This window comes from Mixophyes fleayi, chromosome 6 (assembly GCF_038048845.1).
Source record: "Mixophyes fleayi isolate aMixFle1 chromosome 6, aMixFle1.hap1, whole genome shotgun sequence".
NCBI classification, from domain to species: domain Eukaryota; kingdom Metazoa; phylum Chordata; class Amphibia; order Anura; family Limnodynastidae; genus Mixophyes; species Mixophyes fleayi.
The window spans coordinates 197,734,640-197,761,896 of NC_134407.1; the positions used below are offsets into that span (position 1 = coordinate 197,734,640).

Here is a 27,257-nt window from a genome sequence, read left to right on the forward strand (position 1 = left end):
ATATTAGTCAAACAAACTTTATAACAGACTAACGCATTTTGTGTTTTATTTGTATAGGGCCAGCAGATTTAGGCCGTTCATTTAAACATAGTAATTGCTCATGTAATGTATGCAGGCGATAATATTCATAGTGCCCGCTCTGTGGCATTTTCTTGGGGTCCAAGCCTTGTTTCCAGGACAAGGCTAACTCTGTGCAGAGCACTCTGATACTGGGGATACTCCTGTTGGATCTGGTGGATGATGGTGCTGATGGTGTGTATGCGGGCTTCTTGTTTTTGCTGCTCCGCTTCCAATGCTTGCGGATTGCTGAAAACCGGAGTGTATTTTCCTTCTTTAACAGCCTGCAGATGCTTCGCACGAGTCTGAAAGGCCACAATCTGCGACAAGTTCTAATAATATGGAGAAAAGGGAGAGGGAAAGTGTCAGGGATGTTTTAGCAGGAAACATCAAAATTTATCATTGTAAAACATGAGGTGCTGCATGCACTACTGTTAGGGGCACAAAGCTCTCCCTTTTCGAGCAGAGCCATGTGAAGTTTGGGAGCCTTGGGCATCACAACAACACATGCCTCCCATTTTCAGCTTAACCTTCTGACTTTTTGGGACTGGTACATCTGATCCCCTTCCCAGTGTTCTCCCCAGCACCTATTTACTGGGTGCTCCACCCGGCTGTTTTTACTTGCCACCCGGCTTTTGGAGCCCAACAGAGTCCTATTATAATAGAATAAACCATTGTTATTCTATTATAATAGGCACTATGTGAGCACTACAGTCAGCGGTGTGTATTAGACCACTGACCACCAGTCTGACCAGTCCTGGCAGGTATGGGTAATCACCTACAACATTTTTCAATATTATTGCAAAGTATTATAACTAATACAACCCGGCTGCTTCTTAATACCACCAAGCAGGCAAAATTTTCTGGGGAGAACACTGCCTTCCCTTCCACTCACAGCTAACCCTCTCCACGGTCGGCCACCCCTCCCTCCCCTGCAGCTGGTCACCCCTCCCACCCCTGCAGTCGGCCAACCCTCTCACCCCTGCAGTCGGCCAACCCTCTCACCCCTGCAGTCGGCCAACCCTCTCACCCCTGCAGTCGGCCAACCCTCTCACCCCTGCAGTCGGCCACCCCTCCCTCCCCTACCGCTCAATTTTTTTTAATATGTTTGGTTTTTACTTGTATTCTACTAAAATCTGAATAGTCGTAGTCAAATATTCTGTTTGACACTGCATTAAGATTATGTATAGACACTTTCTTCTTTCTTTTTGTATGCCATTCGTCATATTACGGTGTTCAACTGGATACCATGTTCTTATTATGTTTGTCGTGCTCATCTTCCAATAAATATAGTCTTAAAAAGAAGAAATGAGCACTAGATTAAATTACCTGACGCTTCTTCTCTTGTAGTTGTTCCATGTCCGTCTCCATGGAGCTGGTGTCTAGTTTCAGGCTGGAGATGTCATCCTGTTTCTCTGCAATGGCCTGGCTGAGTGACCTCTGGTCAGCTTCAAGGTCAGAGACGGTGTTGTTATTTTCTTCTGTGTTCTATTCAATATAAATCAGGCCAGGGTTTAAAATCGCTCACTTCATTCCTTTATAACTTAACGCTACTGTGTTAGGAGGGGCGTTATTTTAACTGAACTTCTAATAGCATTATAGGTAACATTTATTTCACATAATGTTTAGTAAACATCCTAGAAAACATAGGAATCATTCTGAATACCTGCAGATTTTAGAATGATACTGAGCTGCCATATGGGAAGTTAGGCCAATGTGAAACAATGCAAAGTGAAATAATGTCCAAATACTTCAATCAACTGTGTCTCATTACCATAAAGAATGCCTGCTTATGTGCAATGGTGTAATTTTGGCCCCGCCCCCGCGACAAAATGACGGGATTCACCGCGAATTGCGTAATTTTGGGAAGTAAGTTCCAGTATGTGGGATACTTGCATGCTTTCCCGGGAGTCCGGGAGACCTACTCGAATTTCGGGAGTCTCCTGGACATTCCGGGAGAGTTGGCAAGTATGCTTAACTGCCAATATAATCAATTACTGAACAGAGCAGCTGTGACCCAGCACCTCTTACTAAACTCCCTTTACTCGCTCCATGGTGCTTCCTTTTTGAAATTGATACAAAGTATTTTGGATGTTTATCTGGTTTGATAATTAACTGGTCTAAGACCACATTTTTTGCCTTTAGATTGTTTATCTGGGACGCTTCAGGGTGCATCAACACATGTAGAAAGAGTAAACAGTGTCTAATACTTAGATATTACAGTGTCAGGAGATGTTAAGGGTCAAATTAAACTGGGTCTGCTTACTGGACTTCATTAAGCTGAAATTACTGCATTGTGTAATATAACCTGATCAGCAACAAGGAGGGTCAGCCTATTACAAATGGTTCTGATGCCTAAAGTTTTAAATGTCTTGCATTCTTGCTATTCTTGATATGGTTATCGCTACAGCTATTGACAAGCCTTGGAGAGCTTGTTACAAGGGCAAGTAGGCCAGTGCTGAACTTGTAACGCCTACACTGAAATCCTAGCAGGTCTACTCCTTAATACAGATAGTAGGACCACAAAGGGGCTCAATTTGTGACCTATACAGTGTTTTGTTATTAAATATATTTAAAGACAGATCTGGCAAAATGGGAGACGAGTGTTGGAGGCCTGTCTGATGGGCAATGGCTTTATACAGAAGAGAATAGTCTCACACACCTTTTACATAGAATACATTACACCCTGGGTGCCTCTAGAGGGCAGTCTAAAGGTCACTTAAATCATCTTATATGGCATTTGTCCAGGTTGCAGCACTATGGGAGAGACGTACTGCAAGCTATAGACCAGTTTGATTCTAAACTCTATATATTGTAGGTTGGCTTGATGATTGCAATGTAATGAAAACTCTTTAAATTTTGATCTGAGAACTCTTCTTTCTGGTCTGAAATGGATTCCCCAGAGTTGGATGACTCCTGATCCTCCAATCACTGGAAAGCTGTGCAATAAAACTAGAAAACATGGTTTCTGAATAAACCTCTAATCTGTGCTGCCTTTTGGAGACAGTGGATTGATACCTTTGAACCTAAACATTTAATCTCTTAATTTGCTAATTAAAGCAGTCAGTTACAGATGCACATAAGAAGCATGGTCAGGGGCAAAAGCAGGATTTGTAAACAGGGGTTGCCATGCCAACCACCAGTGGGCGTGGCCAGCATGCTTCAGGGCGTTGCTATAATTTTAGCCGGTGCTTGGCTGCTCTCCAACTCTTCCTATCACCATGATTTACATGTACAATGCTGCCTGCACTACTGTTAGGGGCACACAGCTCTCCCTTTTCGAGCAGAGTCGTGTGAAGCGGACATACCTCCCAACTGTCCCTACAGTCAGGACAAAGTCCTGACTGAGTGTGTCAGAACAATTGACAGACTGTCTTGCTCTCTCCTACCTGTTCTTGCTGCTTCCAATACTTGTTGGGGATAGGTGGCTGTGAACAGTGCAGACAGAAACGATCTGCACACAAGCTGCAAATTGGCTGGTCCCAGGGCAGGGTCCAGCCACCTCAAGCATACAGTACCCTGGGCTGGGAGAGGGTTTTCCAGGCACTAGGAAACCCCTCCCCCTCGGTTTGCCTATGATGGTCTTGTGCTAGGAGCACACCGAACGCTACATTCTTACCCTTTGGATTTCCCTAATTTTCTTCCATAGTTCTTGCAGTTTCCCACGCAAGTCGCTGGCTGTTAGCTGCTTCTTGTCCTTCTCAGCCTGATTCTTTCCCCGCATCATTATGGTCTCTCGGCGAGAAATGACTGCTTCCATGTCACAGACCATTTTCTCTTGATGCTTCATCAGCTGAGTGTGTCGAACCTATAGACACGCATATATAGTTTATAGAACCTTCACATGACACATGTCTGCCCATAATTTTCCACCTCCATTGATAGACTCAGCTCACTTGCATGCGATGGATCTCTGCTTTCATCGCACTGATCTCTCCTTGGCCAGCCTCTGAATCCACCGCGTTTCGCATTTCCTTGGCCAGCTGAATCTTCTTCTCCCACAGCATGACCTGATGCCTGGAGGTAAAAATGATGAGCATAAATACAAAAGAGTCGGTCTGTTATATGTAATTCATTCAATATCTATAAAAACTAAACACTTATTCACAGTTTTTGATATTTGATGGCAGTTAAAAAAAGGATTTTGCAATGTCAACCTCTAAGTTCAGTTTGCTCACAAACATATATAAAACTGTTATGTTTAGCTCCATCTGGCTACATATACCGTAGGTTAAACTTGCAGGCCTGGGCAACTTGTGGCTCTCCAGGTGTTGTGAAACTACAAGCCCCAGCATGCTTTGCCAGTAGATAGCTGGCAAGGCATGCTGGAATTTTGAATTTGTAGTTTCAAAATGCCTGGAGAGCCACAGGTTGGCCAGGCATGGTTTAAAGCGTAAATAGTTTATCATATAGAAGATAATTAAAATAAATGATTATATTGTTCCTGCTTTATTCTGTATATACTGCCAAGTTATTACAGACTTAATAAATAAGGACACTTAACTTAAAATATGTAATTACAATGTGTAGAAATATCATGTAACATTTACAACTGTATAAGTTCCCATAACATGATGGTACTAATGATTTTTTTGACATTGGATGCCATTCTGTTACCCACGTGCAAATTGTTAAGTGTAAGTTATTGACATGTGAAGAAAGCCGATATACCAACTCAATGCCAAGGCACAAGTACCATAGCAGCAAGGGGTGCAGCTGTTATGGGAACGGCAGCTAGGGGGCGCTGCTCACCTGCCAAAGCTTCATGTGCTATTGTTTTTTTTCCACCCTTAGACAGGAGATTGGGGACCTTAACAAAATTTACTCTGGGGCCCACATATGTTTAGTTACGACCCTGCACTGGTGCTAAACATACAAGGTAACTTGGATTAAATAAATAAAAAAACAAAGAAATGTACAGAGCAGTTATGATCCACTAAATTACGCCAATAGATATGAATAAAATAAAAAATGTTCAATTTCAGAAATCACTTGTAACCAACTAGAAGTATTAAATCTGATTAAAGAACAACAGATAAAAATCATACCAGCAATGCAGCAATGTTTGAGTATAGAGAATATAATTCTTATTTGAGCAAGCCTTACAAATGACTCATCTGCATTCTTTTGTATCCCTTTTTTTTTTTTTTTAAAGCATAGTTGAGAACTTTATTTTATTGAGTATTATATGGAGTTTCCAGTCATGGGTTGGTATGATATTTACTGGTCTATTGGAATTTTTTTGAATACTGTTTTTTATTGAATGTGGTTTCTATGTGACTACTGGGCCTTTGTACATTTCTGCTTTGAGCTTCATCATGATCACTAATGTAATTAGACGTAAAGGAACTATTTTGTGCTTAACAAAAAAACCAAAAAAACCTGCTTTGCTTCTCTCAAATATATTTTCTTTTAACATATCCTGAACCAGTTGCATTTATGATGTGGTCATGACCATTCTTTGCACATAAAACAATGTGAATTGCAGATTGTGCATTTCTTATAAACTAATGTGAGGTGTTTATTAAATTGTGTTTTATATTTTCTTATATCAGAACAGCTTAAAAAAAATTATATATATATATATACATATATATTAAAGAATATTTCTGTTATTCTATTTTATATTCACAGTATATACCTCCCATCTGTCCCAATTTTGGCGGACATGCCAGGTCAAGGGGTGCAAAAGGGGTGTGGCTTAACAAAGTGGGTGGAGCTTTACATAACATACCCTATGTAGACGGCGTTTGGACATAACAGGGGCGGGGCTAATGTTATCGCGCTTTCATGACTCTCAATGTTGGGAGGTATGACCGTATAATCCAAACTGAGAGCAGCTTCCACTCAGCTGGAGGTCTGTATATATGTTTAGTCATCGTTTTCTAAAGCATGGGAAGATGTTCCTTACAGTTTACTCATGTTTGTATTTAGTTTGATCTTTACATAGAACACATTCCGCACTTACTCTGTTTCCACTAGGCCGTGTAAGAGTCTTTCCTTCTCCTCCTGGAGGTTTCCCAGGTTCTCCTGCATCTCTATGGACTCTCTCTCAGCCTCCTGTAAGACAGAAGTGGAGAGCTGACATCTCTGCCCAGCAAGGTCAGCTGGGAGGCACGGTGCTTCTGTTTCCACTCACCCGAAGAGCTCGCATAAACTCGCTCTCCATCAGCTGGTTGTGCTGCTGTAGCTGTTCCTTGGAGCTTGCGTTCTTGCTCAGCAGCAGGTTCAGACGCAGCATGTCATTCTTCAGGTTCCTCATGTGATTTTCAATATCCTTTTGCTCATTTTTCTCCTGTTCAATTTCATCTGCCAAGGCACAGTAGATGAGAACACTTGTCCTATTCACCGCAAGTTCAATTGTTCTTTATTTAGGGGACTTACTCTCTGTGCGAATTTTCCTCTGCTGTAATATAGTCAGTTCTTTCTTCAACATCTCCACAGAAGCGTCCTGCTCTTCCCTCTGTTTGGTCAGCCGGACCATCTCTGTCTGCAGGCGGAGCCAGTACTGCTGCACCGATACAATTTCAGAAGTGCATTCCTCTATCTGCTTGCTCAGCGCAGTGACCTGGATTTCCAGTGGTCCCAGCTCTTTACCCTTAAACAAGAAAGGTGAAAGCAGAACAAGTTAGAGTAGGTGCTCAAAAGGATATTTCTTGTGGCAACGATGAGGTGCTCAACTTTGGATCGATGACAGTCCTAAAAGCGATTTGACAGTGCAATTTCTGATGCAGAGGTGTCACAAGAAGAACGTATAGAACAAGACGACTGTGGAACTAAGCATGAGGCTGTTGAATATAAAATGACAACACTATTCACAGCAAATGATTTAGAACCTGAATCCCGTTTGGCCTACCCCGATCTGTGCAAGAGTTGACTCTATCTGCTTGCTGTACAAATTAATGCTGGATTGCTTCCTCTCGATTGCTATGGTACGCTTGGCAATTTCACTCTGGCTGCGAGAGATCAGCTCATTGGAGGCCTGAATTTTCTTTTCCACTTCAGCCAGGTTCCTCTGTAGAGCTTGGATGTGCGATGAGCTGTGGTTAATCTCCAGCTGTACCTGAGCAGTCTTATTCTCCATCTCAGAATACTCTAGCTCCTGTAAGATTAAAGTAGATACATTATGTAGTTCATTCAGCTGGGGTATCAACCATAACCCAAAGAAGCCACAGGCTGCTGATATAAATCTAAAGGCTAAATCGTAAACCAAACTAACCATATTAGTTATTTCCCCTCTCAAACTTGCTGTTACTTAATTGCTGATGTTCCTATGAATACATCAATCTGAACATCCCATTACTAATTGTATAATTACCCCGATTGATGCAGTATTATGTCTATGCATCGTCACGCCTCGCCTTCCCCAGGCAAGATTGATGTAACATAGAAACACAAAAATAAATATGTCCACTCAGTAAGGTATAAATACTTCACTTACACCTGACTTTCACTTACAGAGAAAGTACCTGGCCCAGATAGGTTTCCACCCATGTGTACTAAGTTTGGTAACTGGTTTATAGCAAGATGTGATACAAATCTTTGACAAGAGAACATAATCGGAACTAGGGAATTATAGATTTGTGAATGTGACTCCTGTTAAAGGTAAATTACATAAAGGAATTCTGCGGGATGCGATTCAGAAAGGTATTGTAGGACATAATTTGATAACAGTTTTGCATAGGAGGCCTAACTAACACAAGTTTTAATGAGGGGGCAAGTTTCAAACTGAATTTTGGTAGCTCAATTGATGTACCCTATTTGGATTTTTGTTAAAGCATTCATCACTGTTCCACAAGACAGTCTGGTGTATAAGACATAACAATTTAAAAAGGACTTGGTTTACTTTCTTACAAGAATGATATAAATATAATTAGTAGCGGACATTATAGGGGCAATTGATTCAATAAGTTTATCAGAGTGCCATGTCTGGGTACAGGAGGCATTTTTTACCCCTATGAGGCTAAACTGGCAACTGTCACACTCTGGGATTTGCTTTGCCGTCCTCTGGATCAATGCAATTCGAATTTTCGGAAGGCTGAACTTGACGAACATGTGTTTCTCAGTAGTTACTATGCAACTATTTAACATAATCAGCAGCTTATATTTGAAGAATAGACAAAATCTGTACTACATAAACAAAATTAAGTAATATATTGTGTTTTATATGGGATATATATATGGATATATATGGGCCGCACGGTGGTTTAGTGATTAGCACTTCTGCCTCACAGCGCTGAGGTCATGAGTTCAATTCCCGACCATGGCCTTATCTGTGTGGATTTTCTATGTTCTCCCTGTGTTTGCATGGGTTTCCTCAGGGTGCTCTGGTTTCCTCCCACACTCCAAAAACATACTGGTAAGTTAACTGGTTGCTATCAAAATTGACCCTAGTCTCTTCCTCTCTGTCTGTGTGTATGTGTAGGTTAGGGAATTTAGACTGTAAGCTCCAATGGGGCAGGGGCTGATGTGAATGAGTTCTCTGTACAGCGCTGCGGAATTAGTGGCGCTATATAAATAAATGATGATGACGATGAAATAGACAATGCAGGTCTATAATCTTATTATCATTTCTGCTGAGCCATCAATGGTATAATTTTTCCCAAAAATGTTTCTCTCACTTGTAACAATCTTTTTTGCCCGTCAGTTATTATCATAGATTTGTCACATACAGATCTGAATCAGTGGTCTATGTGCACAAGTAAACTGGATGTCTGATGACTAACTTATCAACTGGTTCAACACCTTGTCCGGCTCCTGAACTGATAAAAGGCAGACAAGACTGGAGTTTGGGGCTCTTCACCTGTCGCTAAAGTTGGACATCAGAGTCCTTTAGTTGGTCACGTACCAGTTCTAGCTTTCTTCTATGCAGCTTCTTTGTCAGATGAGATGAGTATTTAGCGGCTTTGTCCGATGTCATCTTCTCTTGGAGCATTTCCATGATCTGAGTCTCTAAAGCTCCTTTTACTTGGGATTCCTTTTCAATCTGCTTCCGTATGGCGGCCAGCTTACTCCAATGTCCTGAACGTTCCTTCAAACAGGAGATGTTGGATATTAAATTTATCATGAATGGACAAATGATATTATGACTAATACTATCTCATTTGAAGTCTCCGTTCTGATTGGTTTATGTTTCGCTTTAGGTGCATTTGAGAACCCAGAGCAGATAGCGGAAATATATTTGGAGATGTTACACATGGAGAGAGTTTAGGCAAAGTAAAGCAGAGCTGGGTACTATCTGCATACAATAGGTATAGAAGAATATAAGGTAACCAAAAGAGGTACTATAAATGGAGAGCACTGGGGCCCTCCTATAGAGAGGGGATAAGGACAACCCAAACATACCCTCTAGGGGTGCTAAATCATAAGCAGTACGTCTCCAATTTATATTTGTGCTCATATTGGTGAAGCCTGTGATGTCTTCATTTTAAAGTGTCCATATATAACACCATTAGAAGGGGGAATGACCATGTCTAGCTGGTATATTCGGGGTACTTTATATAGTCATGTACCTTTTTATGTACCTTTGTTTTTCATTTATAACAAAACACATGGTATTTTATTAAGTACATACCAATGCTAATTCTATTCTGATTCTGTTTTTGTTTCCTACGTCCATTTTTAATGTTAGGTATTGTCTTGCTGGTTTGCGTTTATTGGTAACCACATTAATGTTAGAGTGACATATTGTGGCCTGTGCATAAATACGCTACAATGAACGTGTCAAAATGAGTAATGTGTTTAGACTGTTCAACGAACTTCTTATAATAAGTAGACACCAGTAATGAGCAACATGCGGCCCTCTGAGCCTCCACCAGCACCCCCCTGAGCCTCCACCTGCGCCCCCCCCGAGCCTCCACCTGCGGCCCGCCCAGCCTCCACCTGCGGCCCGCCCAGCCTCCACCTGCGGCCCTCCCAGCCTCCACCTGCGGCCCCCCTAGCCTCCACCTGCGGCCCCCCTAGCCTCCACCTGCGGCCCTCCCAGCCTCCACCTGCGGCCCTCCCAGCCTCCACCTGCGCCCCCCTGAGCTTCCACCTGCGGCCCTCCCAGCCTCCACCTGCGGCCCTCCCAGCCTCCACCTGCGGCCCCCCCAGCCTCCACCTGCGGCCCCAGCTCCTTCCTGCTTTATTGTCGGATGTGTTTGTTATAGCTTGTAACAATTGTTTAATATGTCCCCTGATATATTATTACAGATAAGTGTCTCCTTCTCTGATGACATTTATCGTTTTAACTTATTACTGAGATTAAGCATAATGTGTCGGCCCTTGTGAAGGTTAGAGGGTCACAGCCCTGGAAGTGAATCCGGTTGCCTATTACTGGTATAGACTGATACTGTATATAAACCGATCACCCACAAATACAAACAAGGGATCTACAGTAAATAAAATTAAAAATAAATTATCAGTTGTGTAGATAAAACGCATAATAAAAGTAGTGTCTCAAGCTTACCTGTAATTTTGGTATTCTACAGATAAATGGTAAGTAATGAGTACTTGTGAGTTATCAGTACTAATAGGACTAGATTATATTACTGTGCAAACCCGCTCAGCATCACATCATAACATTATAATACAGAGGAAACCGCACAGCCGGTATAGCTGGAGAAAATGTGAGCAAATGTAGTGACGTCTCTCTCGCGGTGTTTGTAGCTCATTGTTACAAGTCGTTTTTATTCTGTATAGAATCATTTTATACACAGATTGATCCACCATGCACTTACTGCAGTGACTCTGCTCAGTGCTTGCTCAGTCTCCTCCAATGTACGCATGTAAGTGCTGAACTCAATCCTCAGCGCTTCCTGCCTAGCCTGACACTGAGTAATCAGCTTCTTGATCATGGCCGAGTCGCTCTCTGCACGATTAAGCCTATAAGCCAGTTTCTCATTCCTTTCCTCTTCCTTTGTGACCGACTTCTTATAGACTTCTATCTCTGTGTCCATGGACAGCAGCTCCTGCTTGGCTAAACTGGGAAAGTAGACACACAAATGTTATTTTCTTTTTGATAGTCCTATATATTCCCTATACTTTGTTAGACAAATGGCCAACTTGCTTTCTGTTATGTATACCAAATAGGGGAACGTTTCCCCCGGGGAACTGACTGTTACTTGAAGACAAGAGCTGGTGGACTAGGTGTCTCCATAGGGCACAATATGCATATACTCCGTATAGGTAGTATATCTCTTGTGGATACTGCAGGGCTGGTGCAAAGATACATGGCCATGGTCTCGATGACCGTCAGCAGCGCTACATAGCTGCTTCTGATTGGCCATTTGTTTACTGCCCTCTCCAGCACTTATGACCTCTTTATTAGCGCCGTGACTAGGTCAAGCTTCGATCATCTATTCACATTACTTATTTGTCATTTCCATTTAGACAATTTCAGGAAAGATGATTCTCATCTAATTTTTAAAGGGGTAAACAAAGGATGTGGTGGTGTTTGTATTTACTTACCTTTTATATGTATTAATATCTTTCAAGACGCTATTCTATCCTGTGTATATGACACATCATGACATTATTATATTGGGTCAGCACAGTGGTTAGCACTTCTGTCTCACAGCACTGGGGTCATGAGTTCAATTCCCAACTATGGCCTTATCTGTGTGGAATTTGTATGTTCTCCCCGTGTTTGCGTGGGTTTCCTCCAGGTGCTCCGGTTTCCTCCCACACTCCAAAAACATACTAGTAGGTTAATTGGCTGCTATCAAATTGACCCTAGCCTGTGTGTGTGTGTCTGTGCATTAGGAAATTTAGACTGTAAGCTCCAATGGGGCAGGGGCTGATGTGAATGAGTTCTCTGTACAGCGCTGCGGAATTAGTGGCGCTATATAAATAAATGGTGATGATGATGATTATATTGTGCACAAATAGCCGCATCTCTACGCTATCATCAGGCGGAAGTATACTACGGTTTTTGAGTTGGATACATATAGAGGTACGTGACACAACATACACACATAAGCTATTTTTTTGAAGGCTGTATTCCTAAAGTGTTAGTAGGTTGCTTTAAAGTGATGGTTCACCATGTACAAGTTCAAGTGCACCTGCAAAGCTAGTGGTAGATTGATTTGTCTAAAAGTGTGCAACCCCTTTAGAGAGATTTTAAAGCTAACTCTATTTAAACCTTCTCTGTTTCTTCATACTCTTTATGCAAAAAGTACAGACTTATTAAGTCATTTTGGTGCAATTCCTCTTGAGACTTTAAAAGTGGCCTTATGATATATTACCTAACTAGATTTTATAAGCTATACGTGACAATGTCAACTGTGAAGGAAGCTGTAACTATTACAATCTACTGATCTTCTGAACATTGCAGCCCCGCTGGATTATCAACAATGCTGCTTATACTGAGATTATTGTATATGGACCATTTCCTCCACATGTAAAGAGGACAGTGACTGCGGTATGGGGGCTGGTGGTGTACAAGGCCCTGGCCTTTGTACACAATATAAGTTACATAACAAAATGCAAACAAGCAATGAGCGTATTTGACTTCACTTAGTGGACAACCCGTGAATCTATGCTTCAACTTAGAAGTAAGAATTCATCACTTCCTGGTAAGGTGCTAGGATATTTCCTTGAAGGATTCCTTATACTGACGTATTACTTTATGTTTTATAGACTCTGTGGGGGGTATTCAATTGTCCGCGAGTTTTTTTTTTTCCCGTAGCGTTAAAAAAAATAAAAAATCCCACGCGGGTTTTTAACTGCTATAGCGACAGTTTTTAGTTAACGCAGCGTTAAACTCGTGCAATTCAAATGAAAAAGAAGTAACGCTGCCCCCGTGCGTTAATCATTGGTGCTTGCAAATTTTTAGGGGAGTGAAGGGGAGGGTTTAACGCGGTCATGTATAAAAAGAAAAAAAGATTGGCATCCATTTGCATGCATTACACAACCTTTCTATTTGATAATATCTACATTACAGTACTTTCTTTTAGCATATTTTTTTATTTCACTATTTTTTTTACTATAGAGTCATGTATACCATATCAAGACACATTAGTACATACATATTAGTACAAAAAACATACATAAATATAATTAGTGATTTTTTATTTTATTTTTTTTTTCATATTTTTTTTAAATAAAATCAATTTTTTCATGTAACGCATTATTGATAAACAAGTTTATCTTTTTTTTTTTTTTTTTTAATTATTACATGATTTCAAATAGTTTTCTTAGGTTTTTTATTTTTAGCTCACTCCAAAGAGGTGCGAGATAAAACAGCATATTGGCCTGTTTAACGCACCGCGTTAAAAAACAATTGAAAAGCTTTTAACGCGGCGGGCTCTCACCCACCCTATACTTTCAATTGACCTTCTACTGCAGCGCGAGAGGACCGTTTGATGAAAAAAATTGCTGCGGTAGAAATGGAATTGAATCCCGGGTAAAGTTAAACCGCTCGAAAATGATAAAAAAAACAGCATTAAAAAGAATTAACGCAGTGTTAAAAAAAAAAACAACTTGCGGTCAATTGAACTCCCCCCTGTGTATGATTTGATTACACTAGGTGCATGTTTCCCTTTGCAGTGTAGCACATACATCTAATTATCTAAGAGCCTGGGTCCAATGGCTCCCAGCCATTGGGGGTCACTGTAGCCTTACCAGCCATGACAATTGGGAAGAAAATCTCCTTCATTGGAATTGTTTGCCATCTGGGCTGGAGCTCACTAGCGAATATACACACCTAAGAGCCTCCTGGACAGCAGCATAGGCTTCATCCCGTCTGGTCATCCCAATGAGGCTGCTATTCCATTGCTGCATAAGCTGCTTCTTTTCAACACAGATTGTTTCAATTTCCATATTGGCCTGTAATTAATGGGAACGTTGTTTATTCTGTTATTATTATTAGTAATTATTCCAGGTAGGAGGTATTAATGCCAACCTCTGACACTGCTTCCCGGACAGCTTTTGTGTCTTCTCTCTGAGCAGAAATTTGTGCTTCGTACAGAGCAATCTGCTCCCGCAGCCGGTCAGCTTCCAGCGTCAGCCGATCCACAAACATATCCTAAGAGTGAAGCAACATAGTGTCAAGAAGAGGATGTGTCTTTTGCAAAATAAAAATAAATTAATACAGATCACTATACCTGTTTCTTTTTCTCCACCTCAGCCTGAAGCTTCTCAGCCTCGGCCTTTTGAACAGCGCGTTTCATCACGGAGATGTCTGAGCGCACATCGCGGTTCATGTTCTCCATATAGAATAAGCGCAATGCCAAGTTCTCAACCTCTGTCTGCATAGAGGACACTGAAAGGAAGAGAGTGGTGGTTTGACTAGAGGTTCAGAGAGAGTCCCATGCTGTGATGCAAAATAAGGGGCATATTTACTAAACTGCGGGGTTGTAAAAGTGGAGATGTTGCCTATAGCAACCAATCAGTTTCTAGTTTCCATTTATTTAATGCCTTCTACAAAATGACAGCTACAATCTGATTGGTTGCTATAGGCAACATCTCCACTAATTCAAACCCGCAGTGTAGTAAATATAGCCCTAAGTCTTTATTAGATGCAAATTTGTATAATGTGTATAATAATGAGAAAATCACAATGATATTTCCACCTTCTCAAAACAGAAAGCAGTGACACTATACAATATGAAAATGTTCAACTTAATAAGCAGACATCAATCAGGGATAATGTTGGAGGACACTGAATGTTTGGATGTGAAATTCACAGCAAGATTTATTATCTAACAAGCTCCTTACCTCCTGCCTTCAAGACTGCTAAATGTTTACAGGTAAGATGCATACTATATGGTGATAACTGTGCGGTGTTCCATTTAAAAAGTATGCACACATGCATTATAAGGGCAAGCTTGTAAAAATTATCATCAGCTCCCTATATAGCGGCACTAATTCCGCAGCGCTGTGCAGAGAACTCACATCAGTCCCTGCCCCATTGGAGCTTACAGTCTAAAGAGCCGAGAGAGACGAAGGTCAATTTAATAGCAGTCAATTAACCTACTGGTAAGAAATAGGTATCAGACTTGATAACAGTGGTTTGTGAATCAATCTGAAGCGGGATTTCAAAAGCTCTATACTGCAAATATTAATAAATGGTCTGCTATGGCAAAAAAAGACAATACCGAACAAGTCCAATTCTGTTATTGGCACATGCTTTGTTTCCATCGGAACGAAACGCGTCAGTTAGCAAGCAAGGAGAACAGTGATTTTACTACTTGCTTAAAGGAGTGCCCGTATTCAGCTGCTCAAGGACGTATGTCTATGTTTAGGGGAGCTTTGCTCTAACATCGATACCGTTGGAACAGGATTGCATAACAGGTACTGGTGCCAACCTTATAATACTCCATGAACACAGTGTGCATACCATCACAGGATACTATCACAATATTTCCAAACTAGGGGCCTGATTCATTAAGGATCTTAACTTAAGAAACTTCTTATTTAAGTCTCCTGGACAAAACCATGTTACAATGCAAGGGGTGCAAATTAGTATTCTGTTTTGCACATAAGTTAAATACTGCCTGTTTTTTCATGTAGCACACAAATATCAACTTTAAATTTCAGTGTACAAATAAGCTATCAAGTATTTGTGTGCAACATGAAAAAACAGTCAGTATTTAACTTATGTGCAAAACAGAATACTAATTTGCACCCCTTGCATTGTAACATGGTTTTGTCCAGGAGACTTAAATAAGAAGTTTCTTAAGTTAAGATCCTTAATGAATCAGGCCCAAGGATCCCACCAGTGGGAAATTATTACATGGTGGCTGTTATATCCTATTATCAGGATTGTATGTGTTCCTGAAGCACGAGACTGAGACTACTATATATCATTTATTTCTCACCTGAATACAGTGAGAAATTGGCATAAACAGACTACATCGACACTTGGGCATAGCAAGTTAAGTAAGATAATAGAGACCTTGTGGTTAGTTTGTGTGAATCTATTGTTTTTTTGTTTTTTTTTAACTCAAAAGGTTTTTATTGAATTTTTTAGAAAAGCATATTACAAACATAGCAGTGGTTGCAGAGTACATACAGCAGATCAGTTATATTGAACAATCCACACTGCTTAGATAAACAATCAAACAAGTAAATAAAAATAAGAAAAAACATTGGTACAGACAACAACACATCTTATGACCCAGTATACATAAGCCGAAGACGGCAAAGAGAGCAGACAAGAAAAACAGATGGATAAAGGGGGGAGGGGGAGACAAGACAAGACAAGAGACTATCCGGTTATAGAAAGTGTACCAGTGGGTCTAGCCTAAGTACCCAACCTAACTCAAAAACCATTCCACAGTACTCACGGATCAAAGATTGAGCTGTGATTCGTAAAGTACTCATACCATATAAACCACTTAACAAGCGGGGAGGAAGCCCCTGTAGACAGATTAAAACCTATGGTTTCCATTTTGTAGCTATGTTGGATCTTGTTAATAATTTTAGGGAGTGCTGGAATTAGAGGTGATTTCCAGTTCTGGGCTATTGCTGCAATGAGAATATGTCCAGTGACATAATGATTGTGTCGCTGGAGATGTTTAGGATACAGATGAAGTAATGCCATATCTGGGGAAGGAGAGATATTATTTTTGGAGACCTGAGAGATTAAATGAAAGATTTCGGTCCACAATGGTTGAAGTTTCGAGCAAGACCAAAAGATGTGCATAAGCGTACCAATTTCACCACAATTCCGCCAACAATATTTAGATTCTGATGGCCAGATTTTATGCAGCTTATCTGGAGTAAGATATAACCTGTGAACAATTTTAGTCAACATTTCCAAATGGTTACTACACTTTGACATCTTATATATGTTTAGGAAGACTCTCCCCCATACCTCTTCTGAAATAGTGATATCTAGGTCGGCTTCCCAGACAGCTTGAATCGGTAAAACCCGATTGTCAATGGGAGTTAAGAGTATCCGGTACCATAGGGAAATTCCACCTGCGTGGGATGTAGGGGAGAGAATCACCTTGATACCAGGGGGGAGGGGTCCCATCACCCCCAAATGCGAGGTGCATGTTTGTAACCAGTGCCTTACTTGAAGATATTTGTAAAAATCGCGGACAGGGATATCATACTTAGCTTGTAATTGAGAGAAAGGGGGAAGAGACCCTCCCTCCAGGAGGTCCTGCACACGTCTGGCTCCTTGCCTGTGCCAAGAGTCAAGACGGAGGTCTGGGATTAGTTGTGACAGTGCTATAGTAGAGAGGCTAGAGGAGGGGAGCTGGTAGTCTGGGAAAAGGGACATCATCTTATCCCAGGTGGTGAGAGAATCTCTTATGCTCCTTAATGTGAAGACTGGATTAGGTCTACTAGGTTTGTCCAGCCATAATAGATCTGCTAATGGGAATGGCGAGAGACTATGCTGTTCAATGTCCACCCATGGTTTTTTCAGTGGGGCGGAGGCCTGCCAATCTCTAAGCTGATCCAAAATAGCCGCCTGTTGATATGCTTCTAGTTTGGGAGCGGCTAAGCCACCTTTTATTTTAGATCTGAACATTCTCTCTCTAGAGAGCCTAGACTTTTTGTTGTTCCAAATAAACTTGAACGCAATAGTATAAAATTTCTTAAGAAGGGATATAGGAGTTAAAAAGGGAATAGAGCGGAACAGATACAGTATCTTCGGGAGCAACATCATCTTTACCGCTGCCACTCTACCAATCCAAGATATCTCATAGTTTGTCCATGACTTTGCAAGCTTATCAAACTGCCCCAATAGTGGCTGGTGAATCTATTGTTTTTAATATGCAAGAGTTCATTCTATTATTTGCATAAATAAACTAGTTCAGATTTCCCAAATCAGTAGCAGTATTGTTGTTCTGCCATCTGTGTTGCATATTTACATTTATTTTACTATAAGGTCGTGTTTTGTTTTTTTTTTCAATTTTACTGAGGGTACTATGAAGGGGGTGACCTATAATGCAATCTGTTTTACATTTGGTAAGACAATATACGTGGCAGTACACATAGGGTCACTTACCTATCTTACGCTCTGTGTCTGTAGTCTGGTGGGTTTTCTTGTACAGATTCCTGATGGTTTCCAGCTCCTCTTCTATCTGCCGCCGCAGGTTGGAGACCTGAGAGTGTTGATCGTGTTGTTTCTCCAGCCCCATCTGCAGATGAGCCAGTTCCTGCTGTATGCCATATAGGATGACCCCGAGATCCTCACGTTCACTTTTATTCCTCTTCATGGATGTGCTCTGCAGAGATAATAATACCTGGCTTTTGAGTGGCTAAACTATAAAAGTTTGTCAAATCATCTCCAACCTGCAAAAGCGGTAACAACAATAGGTATTATCATTACAGCGAGCTGTTAAATCTGTCAAAGCTAACTTAATTACCCATAATGCATCAGGGGATGGATAAAACCATTACTCAACGAGTTGGTTTATTAGAGGATTTCAAATCAAAATTGCAGTTTGGAAAATCGCAGCTTGAAAAGGGAGTTTTGAGGAAATTCCCTAATGTAAAGAAAGTTGTAGAAACGTACGATGGAAGCATCTGCACACATGATACCATCTGTACTGAAGTACAAGAACCAGTGAGGTGATTTTAGGTTATTACGTAACTTGAGCCAATATTACTTTTCATGTCATTTCCATCTGCTGATGTTGCAAATCTATGTTTAGTAAGAAGGCGTGACATTTAGAGGAAGAAATACTGAAGCTACAATGTGACATTCCTCTGAAAGCTGGAGCTTCTGAACCAGGGGCCTGATTCATTAAGGATCTTAACTTGAGAAACTTCTTACTTCAGTCTCCTGGACAAAACCATGTTACAATGCCAGGGGTGCAAATTAGTATTCTGTTTTGCACATAAGTTAAATACTGACTGTTTTTTCATGTAGCACACAAATATCCACTTTAAATTTCAGTGTACAAATAAGCTATCAAGTATTTGTGTGCTACATGAAAAAACAGGCAGTATTTAACATATGTGCAAAACAGAATACTAATTTGCACCCCTTGCATTGTAACATGGTTTTGTCCAGGAGACTGAAATAAGAAGTTTCTCAAGTTAAGATCCGTAATGAATCAGGCCCAAGATTCTGGAATCTGCTCCTTGCAGAATAGCACTCAGGCTGGATAATATATGGAAGCAGTGTGGGTCTGCGTTTTTTGCATTTGTAAATAGGCCTTAGTGTGCCACAGTAGCATACACTGCTATACTGTATATAACGTCAATCAGAAAAATGCAATCGAAAAGATCAAATTTAGGTTACAGCGATTTTAATAAAAGAAATACGTTACATGACACTTACACGCGCTTCTATCTCCAGAACGTGTATAGTTTACCTGTACATACCATTTCACGCAGCTCTGAGTCCAGGCTTTGGATCTGTTTGGCGAGGTGATTCTTGAGAGCTGTTTGGAACCTTCTCATCAGCGGCTGCCAAAACAATGTTCTGTGTCATTATCTTCATTCCACACATTATATCTTTAGTACTTCACAAGGAACCGCTTAGTGTCTGCATTCCTTCACTGTACACTATTGTGTTTATATAATCACATATCACAGACTGAAGCAGTCAGTAGGCTGCTGGTTAATAAGCCTGTGTGTGGTTTTATATAGATCTATCTATTGTGCATGCAACCTTCCACATGCTAAACAGACCACTGGTCCACTTCCAAATACATATACAATACTCCTTTATTATACGCTTATTATACCCCCTTTAGCCCCGACACCTTTCCAGGTAAGCAATATGCAAATAAACATATATAACTCTGCTGAATAAATACATAAAACACATCAAAGAACTATAGTTATCAGGGAAACTACTGATTACTTATTAAAAGTACTTATTAGCTTTCTTTAAAAGTCACTAGTAATGGTGAATATTACTCTGTACCATTTCTGTAGTATATTCTGCTTTGCTAGCAAGTTACTAATCCTAGTTTTGGCTGCTTTCTGGTCATCAGATTCTTACATGATCTGGATCCAAAACCACCAGTTCTGATTCTTCTTCTTCTTCTTCCCTTTTCTCTCCGTCAGTGGGTTCTTCTTCTTCCTCCTCCTCATCGTCACTGTTGTCCAATTGCTTGCTGAGCTGATGGGGAGAGGAATATGGGGAGGAGGTCACAACCCCTGGGTCACCTGAAACCAGAACAATCATTACAATATAATACAGTATTGCAAGGCTGCAGTAAGGGATTGAAGCAAACCACTTACTGCTTTGTTTGCCACCAAATGCCAACATTATAGAATACACCTTGGCATAGGGCTTATGCAGATTGTACCCATTTTGAAGAAGCATTTTTTATATATAAGTGTGGGAGCTTATTCATTGCTTTCTCTGCTAAATTAAATATCCCCTACCTGGAAATCCAGAGAGGACAAACGGTCATGGCCAAGTGGAGTTCTTGCTTAGTGAGCAATAATATTTCACCAAGGCATCTTTCAGTAGAACGTACCTTTAAATATAATGAAAGGGCTTTGTGCACACGGGCGCATACCTACCCAACTCTGACAGGTTGTCCATGTCGTTGGAGCTGGAGATACTAGTCGCAGGGGAGACACGGACCATGCTCTGACTGCTGGTTACCACTTTCTGTTCAGCTGACCTTGCAGAAGTGCCGTCCTGAAGCTGTTAAAAAAAAAAAGAAAAGGAAGCTATAATAGCAGTGCTGAACATTAGACGTTTGATGACCGCTTACATTGCACTAAATGTGGTGATTTCTATCTGTGTCTACATCTCAGCAGGCTTAATCATCTGCTGGATCTCCTCTACTCTATTATCTTCTAAGATATTGTATATGGGGCTCAAGATTTTCCCCAGATAGTCTTAAAAACAAAGTACTGCACCAGACAGGTAAACAGGCCCTTTATAGTTTATTACATGTTGTTACAAATTGATAGATAGATATGAGATAGATAGAGCTTCTAATAAAAAATCGTATACAATTAACAAAATAAAGGCACCACCTTCAAATAACTGCAATATATTACTGCAGGATTATTTATTTGAATTAAGCCAATGACACCCTTCTGGGAGTTGCACTACTCAATTGTTTTAAAGCAACAATCCCATGAAAATGGTGTGGGGCCGGCTATTAGAAAAATGTTTACCATTTCTCCTTGGTTTGTCTCTTCAGCGGCTATTAATGATTTATAATTCTGCACAAACATGGCCCATGATGTGAGCAGAGAGTCTTTGGAACACCGCTCTGAGCTCTGTATGCTCTATGTCATACATGCCAACTCTCCCAAAATGTCCGGGAGACTCCCGAAATCCGGGTACGTCTCCCGGACTCCAAGGAGAGCAGACAAGTATCCCGCATACTGAATTTACCTGCTAAAGTGACGCGATTCACAGCAAATCGCCCCCGCGGCAAAATGACGTTTCCGTCGCGTGTCACTGAATATCAACGTCAGTGACAGCTGCGGGAGAGAGGAGTCTGCTGGGTCCCGGCGCCGCGTGGATTGGTAAGTTTATGTGCTCTTTGTTTTTTTTTTATGGCTGGCTCGCGGCACCCCAGTGACAGCGCCGCGGCACCCCTGGGAGCACACTTTGGGAACCGCCGTGCTGGACCCTGATAGAGTCTGGCAAGCTCCCCTAAACCATAATGGAGAAGTGATGGGTGGAGCCACCACGGAGGAAACACTGGGGAGTGTGCTGTTGAGCTGTGGCCATTTCCTTGAAGCACAACCTCTCCTGCTGAAGAGGGGGGCCATTTTCTTGTATCTACTCTAGATAAGGAGGTGTGCCACTCTTCTGCACACAGATGTAGCCATTACGAGAGAGAGGGAGAGAAATGGGGGAGAGTGGCTAAGAGAATGGAGGCAGTTTCTAGGTAATTCAAAAGTCCAGAAGAAATATATTATTATTATTACCATTTATCTATATAGCGTCACTAATTCCGCAGCACTGTACAGAGAACTCACATCAGTCCCTGCCTCATTGGGGCTTACAGTCTAAATTCCCCAACACACACACACTCACACACATACACACACTAGGGTCAAGTTGATAGCAGCCAATTAACCTACCAGTATGTTTTTTTGGAGTGTGGGAGGAAACCGGAGCACCCGGAGGAAACCCACGCAAACACGGGGAGAACATACAAACTCCTCACAGATAAGGCCATGGTCGGGAATTGAACTCATAACCCCAGTGCTGTAAGGCAGAAGTGCTAACCACTTAGTCGCCGTGCTGCCCATGCCCATATATAAAACAGGGATAGTGGGGAAGAGGGACACACAGTCAGGTGGACAGAAGCACCAAGAGGCAAAAAATTGGTATGGTGTACCAAAAGGGGAAGGAGATCCAAGGATTAAGAAAACCGAACAGAACTTTTAGTAACTACAGTTTTTGGGGAGGGCTAATTTTACAGTTTTTGTTGTTTTATGTATTATTGTCTTATCCAGTGGTCAAAGTGGGGGTGTATACGGTGGTATGTATACGGTGGTGCATACGGTGGTATGTATACGGTGGTGTATACGGTGGTATGTATACGGTGGTATGTATACGGTGGTATGTATACGGTGGTATGTATACGGTGGTATGTATACGGTGGTGTATACGGTGGTATGTATACGGTGGTATGTATACGGTGGTATGTATACGGTGGTGTATACGGTGGTGTATACGGTGGTATGTATACCGTGGTGTATACCATACCACTATTTCTTCTACTGACTTTATTGTAGAACTATTAAATTCCATTCACTTACTTTCCCATTATATTTTTCATACCGCCACGTCTAATTTTCCATTTTGACCGTTGGTCTTATCTATTGTAAAGTATTTTTGTTATTAAGATGTTCAAACTTTTACAAAAATATAGAAACTATAGAAAAACAGTTGCCATTAACAATAGTTAGTAATGTTTGTTTTCTGATTTATTTGTAAATAAATAACTTTTCAATAGTAATCGTATAAAAATTACATATTGTGCTGAGTGTTTCTTTTATGCACTTCTAATGTGGAGAGATAGAAATAGTATAGATAATATTTGTACAGCTGTTGTATAAAATAGCACACCTCTTAAATACACTTATTCTTTGTCTATTCTTTAGGTTTGGTCTACTAACAGGTAAAACATGATTCAAACAAGTCTACTGTAACCTGCATGTCTGCTAACAGCAGTTTATTTATTGATCAAAAGTAGCGATTATGGATATAGAACAAAACTTCACAGAAATAGGGCAGCATTCAGAGAGAAACTTTAAAAAAAATTTTTTTATCTACAGTTCCACCTGAAGCAACATCATTACAAAACAAAAAACTGAAAAAAGTGCATATATTACGTTAAAGTAAATATACAATTATAAAAAGTTAATTAATATGATATGGTGATATGTAATAGTTCTTATTAATTTTACCAGGACCCATATTGACTTCTGTTTTAGTGTTATAGTATGTACTGTGTTTAACATTGTTTGCTGATATGGCACTGAATAATATAGTTGCTTTTTATTTTTATTTTTAAATAAAATATATAGTTATCAGTCTCCCTTCAATTACAAACATGTACAGCAAATACAATTTTTTTAAACACATATTGGGCCATGAATGAACATGAAACTTGCTGGGCTACACAACTGCTATCCATCTAAAACTTACTTTTACGTTTTTCTAAAAGATAACTTTACATAGATATAAAGAAAAATATAAAGTAAGAAAAAAAAACTTCAGAAAGGGCTCAATGAAAATTTGACATAAAGCCTATTGTCAAATCTCTATCCGCTATTTTGGGCTTAACAAACACCTATTTGCCTATGAACTGTATAATGCTTCTTGGCTTCAGCATAGAACCCTGATTTCATAGGCAGTAACAGATCATGGTATTTGTATGCTTACGTTAAATCCTTTTCTCTCAGTACATTAGTCCGGGCACTTTAAAACTCTTAACAGTGGTCTGTAGCAACAACTATGCTTCTATATCCTCTTCTATACCTCTCTCCTGTTAGGCATTCAGTTAATGTTTAACCAAGCCCCACAGAAAAGGAAAGAAAGAACCAAACAGAAAAAGAGGACAACAACCAACTCTGGAAGAAAAACAAATATGTCACACTAAAGGAGAACCCAGATTGTAAAGGGGGGGCGCCCAATATCTCCCAATGGACTAAATGAAAAGGATTTAATGTAAATATAAAAATCTTATTTTCTCAGGCATCCATTGGAGGCGTCCCAAAGCTGACGTCAGAAGGAATGCTCAGAAGAAATATTGGAAAGCACCTGCCCACCAAAACTGGCATGCCTGGATGCAAACACATTAAACTTGTAAAATCTGGTAAAAGTGTGACCAGGTAGCCGCCCGACAGTTCCTAGCCCAAATCAGTGCCACGTCCAGACCTGTCTCCCAAGTGCTCCATAGCTCTTTGAATTTGCTCCACCAATGGCAGCAATTCAGACCCCGGCTTGCCAGCTAACAAGTTTATTGTGTTGCTCAACAAAACAACCGGCTGGAAGGAAAATCAAGTGTTCTACTTGACTTCCACTTAAACAGAGAAGTCTCCACAGCCTTGGGATCCGCTGTGTCTGGGATGTCTAATACCCAACACACCACTCGTATCAGCTCATCCATTAATATATTAACACTGTGATTCTGTTAACCTGCCAGTTAAAAAATATACATAGTATAAACACACTTTAAAACAAACCACCATTTACCTCAGAAAATAAAAATCGGGACAATGGGGTGATTTGGCCATATTTCTGAAAGATTTTGTGGCATAAGAACAAAAGACCATCTCAAAAGATATGTGAAGTGCTGGGAAAAAACTAAATGCCAATGGTGCAAGGGCACACTATGTGACATGAATACTGTCGTCCGTAATATAGTGACAATGATCAACCATAGGGGAGGGGTTGCATGCTAGCATCTCAGGCTTCCTGCAGCTCAGCCCCCAGGGCCCCTGTGATGTTATTTCCCATGAGTACATACAGATTTACAACTAGGGGTATATTTACTAAACTGCGGGTTTGAAAAAGTGGAGATGTTGCCTATAGCAACCAATCAGATTCTAGCTGTCATTTATTTCGTACATTCCACAAAATGACAGCTAGAATCTGATTGGTTGCTATAGGCAACATCTCCACTTTTTAAAACCCGCAGTTTAGTAAATATACCCCTTAGTCTTAGCCAAACTACAGAGAGGTGATGTAAATTTTGCTGCACGAAAACCTATATGCTTTGTTACCTTATCGCTTGTCACTTGCGGATCTCTTTCTGTACCAGAAACATCACCTGCTTCAGGCTCAGACCTAGGGCTAAACAAATGAAGAATACATCATGTATTGCCGAGTACTCATAATATCACATGGACTAATTAAGATTAAAATAAATTTGTAATGGAGAAAGTCAAAATTAGAGCAAGATTTTCTCCATAAGCGCTCAGCGAACACTGGCAGCTCTATTTCGAATACCAGGTGTTTTGCTTGGATCGCCAATGATATATTTATATTTTTTAATCAAATGTTTTTTATTAGTTTTTAACACAAAGAAAAACATAACAAACAAAAGAAAACAAGGACACTATGAAAGATGTTGTAGTTCCACACAGGATTAAACATGCAAAAAAAAAAAAGCCATTTAAATATCAGCTCTTAAATCAGATTTAGAAAAAGTTCCAATAATCACATAATTGAATCTTCCCAATATATATCTGAATGAGTATACTAGAATACAGTATGCAATAAAACATTATAATGTATTGTCTGCATATCTCAACTCAACACTGCATAAGGATTGTAAAATACTATACATCTTGAACCCTAGAGGAGAGTTTATCCAAACTGGAAAACAAATAGAGATACATTGTTAGCTTATACAGGTATTAAGTAGATCCCTGCACTCCAATTAGCAGATCCCCACTAGCAATTTATATTGGGTCAAAGTCTGCTGCCAGCAAACTGACCGCATACCTCGATTTCGCCCACCTTGACCATGCCAGTGATATATTTACAGTCCTGCCATACACTGAGGTCACTGCGATACACTAGCCATCAAATTTGAGGAATGCTATACCAACTAGTCACCATAATGAGGCAGTCACAGATCTATTTTTGTTGGCACCCATGCACTTTTGACCACTTTATTTTAAGCACTCACTATATTCTTTGCCCCGACTTTATGGCTGGGCAAGAAAATTTTTATACCAAGCCCTGGGGCCGTATCCACTCGGCACTATTTATTTTTTCTTCACGTTTGTCACTTTCACTTTTGTGTTCACATTTCCGGATTTTATTGGGTGCGGGTAGGCCCTTTTGGGCTCCTGTCCCCGAGATGATATAGGGGGGGTTGTGCGGTCCTGAGGCTCCGGCCCCTCTGAACACCTACGTAGGTCCTCCCCTTAGGGGGTGAACTAGTTGTTAAGCCCTGGGTGAAGCTTCGGTACATCCCAGGGGCTAAAGGGACCCCCCCTAGCCTTGTGGAGAAGTGGGTCTGAAGACCCTTGCCCCCTAAGGGACCTTTTGGTTCCGGGGGTCGGGGACCAGGGCCCTTTCTTTTTAAAGGAAGGGCCAAGTACCGCACCCCTTGTGCACTTTTTTTTTATTGGTTTTGCACCTTTTTTGGGCACATTGGGTTTTTGATTGCACGTTCCCAGCATTTCAATAAAAAAAAAAATATCCCTATTTTTCAATATTGATTATAAGCACATAAATATCCCTCTTTTTCAAAGGTTTTAACAAAAAAAATAAATCAATATTAAAGAGGTATTTTAAATGCAAAAGGGCATTGTTATTAAATGAAGTAAACGTGCCGTGATGGTGAAATATTGCTGACATGGTCCGCAGAGACACCATCACCTTTGACACTCTCCAATGCAACCAGCACAGCAACCTTGTCCCTAATAATGATTTCCCATTGCTGACAACCTAGGCCAGTCCCCCATTAGTTGTACTGTACACTGCATTGTTCTCATAGTACTGAATTAATAACGAAATATAATATCAAACACCTGCAGAAAGAAACCAATTCTCACCTCCCTGTTGCCGACATATTGCTGTTGCTAAGCGACACTATCAACTTCCGGGAGACAACTGGCGTCTGCGGACAGTACCAAGATGTGAGGGGGGGGTGGGGGATAACACAATACACAGTGTAGGTGCGGCGGTGTAGACCCTTTGTAGCCACAACGCCCCCAAGTGGGAGAGATGGGTGGTTGTGTCCCCAGGGAGTATTTAAATGCCTTCTCTGTATAGGCGCTGGGTCGTTAACATGCACATAGTGTTGTTGTAGAGCAGAGGCTGCTTCCTGATGGTGCTTTAGGCAAATATAACATTT

General features: G+C 40.7%; 1 protein-coding gene across 1 annotated transcript; it reads right to left on the reverse strand.

Moving 5' to 3' along the window:
- On the reverse strand, positions 1–27,038 carry CCDC40 (coiled-coil domain 40 molecular ruler complex subunit). The gene is made up of 19 exons (XM_075177938.1): positions 26,956–27,038; positions 25,171–25,240; positions 20,485–20,611; positions 19,955–20,121; positions 19,330–19,413; positions 18,005–18,224; positions 14,145–14,302; positions 13,943–14,065; positions 13,745–13,866; positions 10,779–11,022; positions 8,906–9,088; positions 6,914–7,159; positions 6,442–6,655; positions 6,197–6,366; positions 6,026–6,117; positions 3,954–4,074; positions 3,677–3,865; positions 1,387–1,545; positions 1–389 (listed from the first exon to the last, which is right to left on the reverse strand). Exons 1-19 carry the CDS (start codon positions 26,970–26,972, stop codon positions 126–128), a joined length of 2,970 nt encoding a protein of 989 aa, XP_075034039.1. The 5' UTR covers positions 26,973–27,038; the 3' UTR covers positions 1–125.
- Between the last annotated feature and the right edge of the window lie 219 nt (positions 27,039–27,257).